Raw genomic sequence first — 10,000 nt, forward strand, 5'->3', positions numbered from 1 at the left:
CTTTACTTTTTCAAAAGGGCACATTTCTGAAAAGGGCAAGGGGTTCTCTAGCACCCTTGGGGCTGTATTTTGCGTGTCTTAAGTACCAGGTCTTATTCCCTAACTTGAGTAAACTAAAGACCTGGAGGCGTGATCAATGCCATTTGGCTATTCTGAGTGGCCAAAGAGCATTGACCACGCCTCCAGGTCTTTAGTTTACTCAAGTTAGGTAATATAAGACCTGGTACTTATAAGACACGCAAAATACAGCCCCTAGTGTCTGTATCTGTGCTACGCCACTGTGTGGCGTTGCCATAGTGCTCGGGCAGCGCGGCTCACAGCATGTCGATGGAGTACAGTGGGCTGCCTGTTGTTGTGGACGATGGTGTCGTTCGTAACGCCAAAAAGAAAAAACGGATTCTCTTGGAGTTCTAGACAAAGAGAGAGAGAGTAAATAAGGCCTTCCGGTACTTGCGTGTATCGCTGCGAGCTCCTTGAGAGTACTTAGTGTTGTTCTACTCTCAGGAAGTGAGGGTTTTATTTTTTATTTATTGTTTTCCTCTCCTGCCAAAAGACTGAATGCCTTTTCCTGCCCAGGATTCTCCCCAAGCGAGCCAAAACCACCGCCGCCGCTAATTTAATCACTGTTCCTGTTAACCCATTTTGGGCGGGAACCCCTTTTTGTGTTAGCATTATGTTACGCTTTATAGCTATTGAGAAATAGCAGATCTACAAGCTCACGAGCTTGTATAGGGTCTGCTATTTTTGAAGAAAAAAATAGAACGACTGACATAAAAACACAACTGTCAGGATGTAGAAGACATGTTTAGAATCTGATCTCAGGTCAGAATGGGTTAAGTATCTGTCATTCGTTACCATCACAGGGGGGGGGGGGGGGGGGGGTGTATAACAACGTCTTCTAAATCCCACAGTTTTCTGAAAAAAACCTGTTTCTATATAATTATGACAGTGCTGCTCAACCTTTTTCGTGTCAAGGACCCCCAGAATTATCTGTAGTTCCAGGGACCCCCCCCCCCCCCCCTCCCAGAAGCAAAGATTTGAGTTAAAAATAGCAGATCTAAGCTCGTATAGTGCGGCACTCTGTGACACACTATGAGCTTGTAGATCTGCTATTTTTCTTTTTCTTTTTATATATTTTTTATCCCACGATTTTGTAACCCATTTTTCACCCCTGTGTCAATCATCTAATGTGATCCTGGGCTCTACACACCCTCCACCAACCTAGTCCCCATATATGGGGGACAAGGGGAGACCAACCTAGTCCCCATATATGGGGGACAAGGGGAGAGCAACCTAGTCCCCATATATGGGGGACAAGGGGAGAGCAACGGACTTGAACTCATGCTTCCTTCATGCCTGAGTGTCCAAGTTGCTCCTTTACACCTGACAGGGGGGAGTTTCCCTGGTTGGACGTATAGTGCGTGGAAGGAACACGTTATTCCAACCAGTTCCTTTCCCCTCCATCAGGCGCCCCGGCTGGCCAGGGGGAGGCAGTTTTATAGCTTAGTTTTCATTTAGTTTCCATTTAAGTCTTCGTCAGTGAAAAATAATTTAGTCGACAAAACATGTTTTCGTCATAGTATTAGTGGACGACATCAAAACTTTTTCCACAACTAATTCTGTTTCTTTCTCTGTGTGTTTCTGTAGGAAAGTCTGGAGTCTCAATCCAGCTGGATCTGGAGGCAGAGTTTCACTTCACTCACCTGATCATGACCTTCAAGGTTAGCCACGTTTTGTTTTTGTTTTGAAGTGCAGTCCTATATAACTCATTTTGGTGCGGGAAGCCGGGAACCCCTTTTGGTGTTTTAAGCATTATGTTATATGCTTTAGCTATTGGGAAATAGCAGATCTACAAGCTCGTAGAGTGCCGCGCTACGAGCTTGTAGGTCTGCCGTTTTTGAAAAATCCTAAAAATCTAGTGCAAATCTTTGAATATATATTCTTTCAGAGCAAACGTTTTTAACTCAAATATTAGCTTCTGGGGGGGTGGGGGGGGGGTGTCCCTGGAACAACATATTTTCAGATAGATGGATAGATAGAATACTTTATTGGCAGTTTAAGAAAATTACAGAAAGTGACATCATTTAAAAAAAACGCCAAATGGACTTAGACACAAAAAAGCCTTCGCTTGTTTCCATAGGGGTCGGCGGGCAATTACATATCATTTTTGGGGGTCCTTGACATGAAATGTTTGAGCACCACTGATACAGAAACATGGGGTATTTCAGAAAACTGTCATGATTTAGAAGACCATTTTTTAACGAGTCTTACTTTTTTATCAACAAGTCTTAATTTTTATCACACGATTTTGCAACACGTTTTTCTCACCCGTCATTCTGACGTGTGATGCAGAATGATGTCAGAACAGGCCAGCTCCATATATGGACACCGGGCAGAGGCCTTTTTTTGGGGACGGTTCTGGAGAACCGTGGGTCCGACCGTGTCGACACCGGGCACCCCGGCACCCCCCCCCTACGGTGGGGTGGAACGCGTGTGTCGAATTTGAAGTCGGTGGGGCGAATAGTTCTTGAGTTACGTGGATTTCAGACGTACAGACGTTCGTACAGTATACAGAGTCTTGGTGCATTTATAGTTTAGTCTAGTCTTTTATTTTTTTAACATTTTATGTCCATATATGGACATCCCTGATGTCATGACACACAAGTTCTGATTGACTTGTTATTCCACCACCAATATATAAAGGAGTGTTCCGTCAAACTGTGGGACTTTTGACAAACATCATCTCATCCTGGTCGATAATAACATCGCAGCATAGACAAAAAGCACAAAATGGGGAACGTCCTGACGGTCGGACTGAACAACGCCCTGGTGGTCTCGGGCGGCGGCTGCCTCAGCGGCGCCGATAAGAAGACCTACGTGGTGGGCGGGTGGGCGTGGCGCTGGTGGTGCGTCTCCCACGTGGACCGCATCTCCCTGGAGGTCATGACCCTGAAGCCCCGCTGCGACTCGGTGGAGACGGCGGAGGGCGTGGCGCTCACCGTGACGGGCGTGGCCCAGGTGAAGGTGATGACGGAGCCCGCCCTGCTGGCCGTGGCCTGCGAGCAGTTCCTGGGCAAGTCGGTGCCGGAGATCAAGGCGGTGGTGCTGCAGACGCTGGAGGGCCACCTGCGCTCCATCCTGGGCACGCTGACCGTGGAGCAGACGTACCAGGACCGCGACCGCTTCGCCGGGCAGGTGCGGGAGGTGGCGGCGCCCGACGTGGGCAAGATGGGCATCGAGGTGCTCAGCTTCACCATCAAGGACGTCTACGACGATGTGGACTACCTGCGCTCGCTGGGCAAGGCCCAGACGGCCGCCGTGATCCGGGACGCCAGCGTGGGCGCGGCCCAGGCCGACCGCGACGCCGCAGTGCGCGAGGCGGAGTGCGAGCGGGAGACCATGGACGCCCGCTGCCTGGCGGACACCCGGGTGGCCGACTCCAAGCGGGAGCTGGAGCTCTGCAGGGCGGGCTTCGACCGGGAGGTGAGCACGCGGCGGGCCGAGGCCACGCTGGCCTACGAGCTGCAGGCGGCCAAGGAGACGCAGAGGATCCGCCTGGAGGAGACGCAGGTGCAGGTGGTGCAGAGGAGGAAGCAGGTGGCCGTGGAGGACCGGGAGGTGGAGCGCCGCGAGAAGGAGCTGGTGGCCACGGTGCGGAGCCCCGCCCTCGCCGAGGCCTACGCCATCCGCCAGCTGGCCGAGGGCGCCAAGACGCAGGACGTCCTGCTGGCCCAGGCGGCGGCGGAGAGGATCCGGGAGCTGGGCGGGGCCGAGGCGGCCGCCCTGGAGGCGCGGGGCAAGGCGGAGGCGGAGAGGATGAGGCTGAAGGCCGAGGCCTTCCAGGAGTACGGCCGTGCGGCGCAGACGGCCCTGGTGCTGGACGCGCTGCCGGGCATCGCCGGGACCGTGGCCGCGCCGCTGGCCAAGATCAGCGAGATGGTCATCCTGAGCGGGGGAGGGGGAGGGGCCGATGGCGGGCTGACCGGCGGGGTCAACCGCCTCCTGGCCGAGCTCCCGGCGTCGGTCAACGCTCTGACCGGGATAGATCTGACCAAGATGTGGAGCAACAAGACCAAGATGTCAGATCCCTCATCGCTCCTCAAACACCAATAACCTCCTCAAGTCAGCATCATGTTATGCTTTAGCTATTGAAAAATAGCAGATCTACAAGCTCATAGCGCGCCACCGAGTGGCGCGCTACGAGCTTGTAGGTCTGCTATTTTTGAAAAATCGAAGAACGACTGACATTTTTTTTTAATCTGATCTCAGGTCAGAATGGGTTAATCAGACCCAGTGTGTTGTACAGTGGAAACCTCGTATGAATCTGATCTCAGGTCAGAATGGGTTAAGAGAGGACTCAAAACTTTCCTTTTTAGTTTTTACCAAAGTATTTTTATAGCCCTTGCCCTTTTAAATGTTTTAAATGTTCCTGTTCTTTTAGATGTTTTTAATGGCGTGTTGTTTCTTTTGCTTTTATTCATTCTGCTTGTATAGCACTTTGAGATTCGTGCGAATGTTTAAAGTGCGTTATAAATAAAAATCCATTAAAGATGTGGAGCAATAAGCCACCGGCGTAGATCTGACAAAGATGTCAAGCCTGAAAAATAGCAGATCTACAAGTGACCGAGTGGCGCGCTACGAGCTTGTGGGTCTGCTATTTTTGAAAAATCGAAGAACGACTGACATATAGAAACATAGCTTTTTTCTGAAAACTGTCAGGATGTATAGAAGACATTTTTAGAATCTGATCTCAGGTCAGAATGGTTAAGAGTTTGTTTGTCGGTTCTTGTGTATCGATCGGCGGCGAGCGCCAAAGATCGGTATAGGCTACAGGATTGCAATTTTTTCCCCCGCGTATGTATTTTATTTTTCTTTACTTTCATAACGGAGGTCAACGGGCCTCTGATGGATGTCAGACCAGCATGGGTTCCTAAACGTTTTAGCTTGTGATCCAAGAGAAATTGTATACGTCTCTCCGCCCGGGGGCCCAAACTAGTGAAAACATCCGATCTACAAGCTCACAACGCATCGCTTTGCACTGTGCTGTGAGTTTGCAGATCGGCTATAAACATTTGTTTTCGAATTAATTTCTTAGATCTTTCGTGGATTTCTTCATGAAATTACTGATAAGAAAATAATTTGTTGAATTCAGGAAGAATGTTGCTTCCTTTGGGGAAGCAACATTTGCATACTTAGTGTAGACTAAGTGTAGAGTAGACTAGTGCATACTTAGTGTAGACTAGTCATTGGTTAGACATGGGTTAAGGTTTAGGTTTAGGTGTGCTGCCCCGTGGGAGGTTAGGTTTTTTTAAATGATAATTATTAAAAAACAAAATGTCGGAAACAAATAAAGGGACATGTTATATCAATCAATCAATCAAGCTCTGGACAGGGCCCCTGCCCAGGGTCCATAATGGGCTCTGGACAGGGCCCCTGCCCAGGGTCCATAATGGGCTCTGGACAGGGCCCCTGCCCAGGGTCCATAATGGGCTCTGGATAGGGCCCCTGCCCAGGGTCCATATATGGGCTCTGGACAGGGCCCCTGCCCAGGGTCCACAATGGGCTCTGGACAGGGCCCCTGCCCAGGGTCCACAATGGGCTCTGGACAGGGCCCCTGCCCAGGGTCCACAATGGGCTCTGGACAGGGCCCCTGCCCAGGGTCCATAATGGGCTCTGGACAGGGCCCCTGCCCAGGGTCCATAATGGGCTCTGGACAGGGCCCCTGCCCAGGGTCCATAATGGGCTCTGGACAGGGCCCCTGCCCAGGGTCCATAATGGGCTCTGGACAGGGCCCCTGCCCAGGGTCCATATATGGACACAGATACTTTCTATATAATCTCCATATATGGGCATAAAAGTGACACAAGGGGGCGGCGGTGGCTCAGGGGTAGAGTGGCTGGATTGTAACCGCTGTAAGTTCGAACCCTGTGGCCTCCCCCAGAGTTAGTGTCCAAGTGTCCTTGAGCAAGACACTGAACCCCTAATTGCTCCTGATGTGCTGGTTGGTGCCTTGCATGGTTTCCCCCGCCATCGGTGTGTGAATGGGTGAATGTAATGCACACTCTATGTAAAGGTGTGTGAATGGGTGAATGTAATGCACACTCTATGTAAAGGTGTGTGAATGGGTGAATGTAATGCACACTCTATGTAAAGGTGTGTGAATGGGTGAATGTAATGCACACTCTATGTAAAGGTGTGTGAATGGGTGAATGTAATGCACACTCTATGTAAAGGTGTGTGAATGGGTGAATGTAATGCACACTCTATGTAAAGGTGTGTGAATGGGTGAATGTAATGCACACTCTATGTAAAGGTGTGTGAATGGGTGAATGTAATGCACACTCTATGTAAAGGTGTGTGAATGGGTGAATGTAATGCACACTCTATGTAAAGGTGTGTGAATGGGTGAATGTAATGCACACTCTATGTAAAGGTGTGTGAATGTAAAGCACACTCTATGTAAAGGTGTGTGAATGGGTGAATGTAAAGCACACTCTATGTAAAGGTGTGTGAATGGGTGAATGTAAAGCACACTCTATGTAAAGGTGTGTGAATGGGTGAATGTAAAGCACACTCTATGTAAAGGTGTGTGAATGGGTGAATGTAAAGCACACTCTATGTAAAGGTGTGTGAATGGGTGAATGTAAAGCACACTCTATGTAAAGGTGTGTGAATGGGTGAATGTAAAGCACACTCTATGTAAAGGTGTGTGAATGGGTGAATGTAATGCACACTCTATGTAAAGGTGTGTGAATGGGTGAATGTAAAGCACACTCTATGTAAAGGTGTGTGAATGGGTGAATGTAATGCACACTCTATGTAAAGGTGTGTGAATGGGTGAATGTAAAGCACACTCTATGTAAAGGTGTATGAATGTCTGGATTCTCCGGGCGGATCCTGCCGGTAGCTGCCTATGCCATATAGAAAGCATAAGGCTACTGTATCAGTGGTGCTTAAACTATTTCATGTGAAAGGAACCCCAAAATCTAATTGGCTCACCGGCCCCCATCTGAATATATTCTTCTCTTCTCTAATATAGTGGTTCCCAAACTTTTTCATGTCAAGGACCCCCAAATTGACCCTGATGAGCCCATGGACCCCCATTTGAAAAGATATGCCAGGGTTAATTGGTTCCATTTGTACGCTCTCTGAGTTACAGACACATAAGGGTCCATTTGGTTCCAAACTATCATTTAGTTGGGGGAACTCCCTCGAGGACCCCTGCAGGGGTCCCTGCCGGACCCCCCTTTTGGAACCCCCTGCTCTAACCTGCCCTCTCTTCTCCTCCAGACGTTCCGTCCCGCGGCCATGCTGATCGAGCGCTCGTCGGACTTCGCCCGCACCTGGCAGACCTACCGCTACTTCGCCCAGGACTGCGCCGGTGCCTTCCCGGGCGTGTCCGAGGGGCCGCTGCGGAAGGTGGACGACGTCATGTGTGAGTCGCGCTACTCCGACATCGAGCCGTCCACCGAGGGCGAGGTGAGTGTCGGACGGCGTCGACTATAATCTCAAACCCCCGACTGCCACCGGGGGGCGATAGTTCCCCGACTGCCACCGTTCCAGTGTTGTTTTCGTCGACTAAAACAAACGCTAATTAACACGTTAATGGCGTCGTTGGCGGTGCGCGATCTCATCAAAAAGGCGTTAAAGAAGTCGTTAGATTTATAATGACGGAAAATGTTCGTCGACTACCTTTTTTTCACCGACTAAAGCTAAATGTAAACTAAAGTTATGACGACTATAAGACTAAATATACTGACAATTTCGTCAACAACTTAAAACTAGACTAAAATGTTAGGAAGGGACTAGTGGACAAGAGATCCAGTGTAAGTCATTTTACACTTGGTTGCATTCTGATAATAGCCGATCTACAAGCTCACAACGCGTCTCGCTGCGATACGTCTATGAGCTTGTAGATCGGCTATTTTCAGAAAGTGTAAAATCGGCCATTACGACAGCGTCAAGGCCCGGCCAAAATACATAGTATACGTCTCTGACGTTTATAACAAACCAAACCGTTTGAAAAATTGGTTGAAAATAGAGCAAGTTATTGTTATTTAAAAAGTACACGCCCCTGCATAGACAATGTTATGCTGCCCCGAAGTAAGAGATAGTCATTTAATTCTAGCCAGATGGTTGCCATACACATTGCATTAATCCATTTTGGCCGTGAACCCCTTTTGGTGTTAGCATTATGCTATGCTTTAGCTATTGAAAAATAGCAGATCTACAAGCTCATAGCGCGCCACCGAGTGGCGCGCTACGAGCTTGTAGATCTGCTATTTTTTGAAAAATCGAAGAACCACTGACATAGAAACATAGACTTTTCAGAAAACTGTCAGGATGTAGAAGACGTTTTTTAGAATCTGATCTAAGGTCAGAATGGAAAACTGGCAGGATGTAGACGACATTTATAGAATCTGATCTCAGGTCAGAATGGGTTAATTAACCGCTGCTTTACTAACATCAAAGTGTGTTTTTTCCATGGTTTTGTCGCAGGTCATTTACAGAGTCCTGGACCCGGCCATTAGGATCGAAGACCCCTACAGCCCCAACATCCAAAGTAGGTCACATTCATATTTACATTATACATTATATTTAGTGGGGCAGCGGTGGTCGAACGGTTTGTGGAGCGGTCTTGATATCGGAAGGTCGCTATAGTTCGTATCCCCGGACCGGCACGTTAAAATTACCACCGCTGAAGTGCCCTTTATGGACAAGGCATTGAACCTCTACCATGAAATGTTCTATGAGCAGGGCCTGGCTGTAAACAAGTTCTTGAGCTTAGTCCAGTTACCCTGCAGGGTAAACATAGGACCTTTCCTTTCCTTTACACCAGTCATTGACAGTATTTTGTTCTAGCAAAAGTCGTCATTTTGATCAACACGGTGGTTTATATGCCTGTGCTTCCCAAAGTGGGGTCACTGGCACGGGGACCCCCAGGGGTCCTTGAGGGAGTTTGATCCACCAGTCATGGTGGCGCTATGACAGGCTGTTCTGGAAAAGTTCTGGGGGGCAGAGGTTTGTAGTTGTTTTCTCATCCAGGGAGTGTGTGTGCAAAGTTTGGCATTGACCGGGTTTTAACGGTGCCGGAGATTAGCTGTTAACGGACACATACACACATGGACGGACACACGGACGGAGGGAAAAACATACTCTCTCTCCCTGCATGCCTTCGGCCTGGTGGAGACAAAAACCAGATGAAAGACGGAGGATTGGAAATACAACGTCTCATGTCCAACAGCGATGATGTGAACTTATGGCATAGCTTTTATATCATGTCCACACAATCTCACCACATCAGTATCGTACATGTATATACAGTACATGAGATGATCAGACCTTTCTGTCAAATAATGTGTGAGCAAAAGCTCACTATAAGGCTTCAGAGTTCAGTCTTTAAATCACAACACTGTACATATTTGGGGTTTAGTGCTAAAAAATCCACAATTTCCATTCAGCAGAGTGTGAAACATGGCCTTTCTTGGGTGTAGATGTCGGTATTAATGTGAAACATGGCCTTTCTTGGGTGTAGGTGTCGGTATAGATGTGAAAAGCAGCTGTTTCTCTCCCACTCTGCTGCCTGCGTGCCTCCCCACGCTGTCCCTCTTATTTAGACTGGCAGGACATTAGAGTTTTCTTCCTGAAACTCGACGCCGGTTTCCGACGTAGTGGCAGAGGTTGAGCTGTTCCCGTTGTTAAAGGGAACAGTGTAGACGGCCTACAAGAAGCAAATTCAGTTTTTCTCCTCTGGTGAAAAGCTGGAGGTTGCACTGGAGGGGCGACTGTGGCTCAGGAGGGAGAGCAGGTCGTCCAATGATCCATGGGTCGGCGGTTCGAATCCCGGCTCCTCCTCCTGTCTACATGTCGAAGTGTCCTTGGGCAAGAAGACACTGAACCCCAAATTGCTCCCGATGTGCTGGTTGGTACCTTGCATGGCTTCTGCCGCAAAAGGTGTGTGAATGTGTGTGTGAATGGGTGAATGTAATGCACAATCTAT

General features: G+C 48.8%; 2 protein-coding genes across 3 annotated transcripts in view; both read left to right on the forward strand.

Moving 5' to 3' along the window:
* lamb2 (laminin, beta 2 (laminin S)) overlaps positions 1-10,000 on the forward strand; it is a 91,409-nt gene that overhangs the window by 30,409 nt on the left and 51,000 nt on the right. For both annotated transcript variants that reach the window (XM_080763693.1, XM_080763694.1), the window contains exons 5-7: positions 1,648-1,721; positions 7,291-7,479; positions 8,500-8,563. In XM_080763693.1, the coding sequence (XP_080619819.1) occupies positions 1,648-1,721; positions 7,291-7,479; positions 8,500-8,563 (327 nt within the window). The remainder of the gene's footprint in view (positions 1-1,647; positions 1,722-7,290; positions 7,480-8,499; positions 8,564-10,000) is intronic.
* LOC308315889 (flotillin-2-like) lies at positions 2,791-4,113 on the forward strand (the record flags this gene model as incomplete). Its single annotated transcript, XM_080764142.1, has 1 exon — positions 2,791-4,113. The coding sequence occupies one exon, from the start codon at positions 2,791-2,793 to the stop codon at positions 4,111-4,113; it is 1,323 nt and encodes a 440-aa protein (XP_080620268.1).

Source organism: Protomyctophum bolini, assembly GCF_963924005.1.
Source record: "Protomyctophum bolini genome assembly, chromosome: 5".
NCBI lineage: Eukaryota > Metazoa > Chordata > Actinopteri > Myctophiformes > Myctophidae > Protomyctophum > Protomyctophum bolini.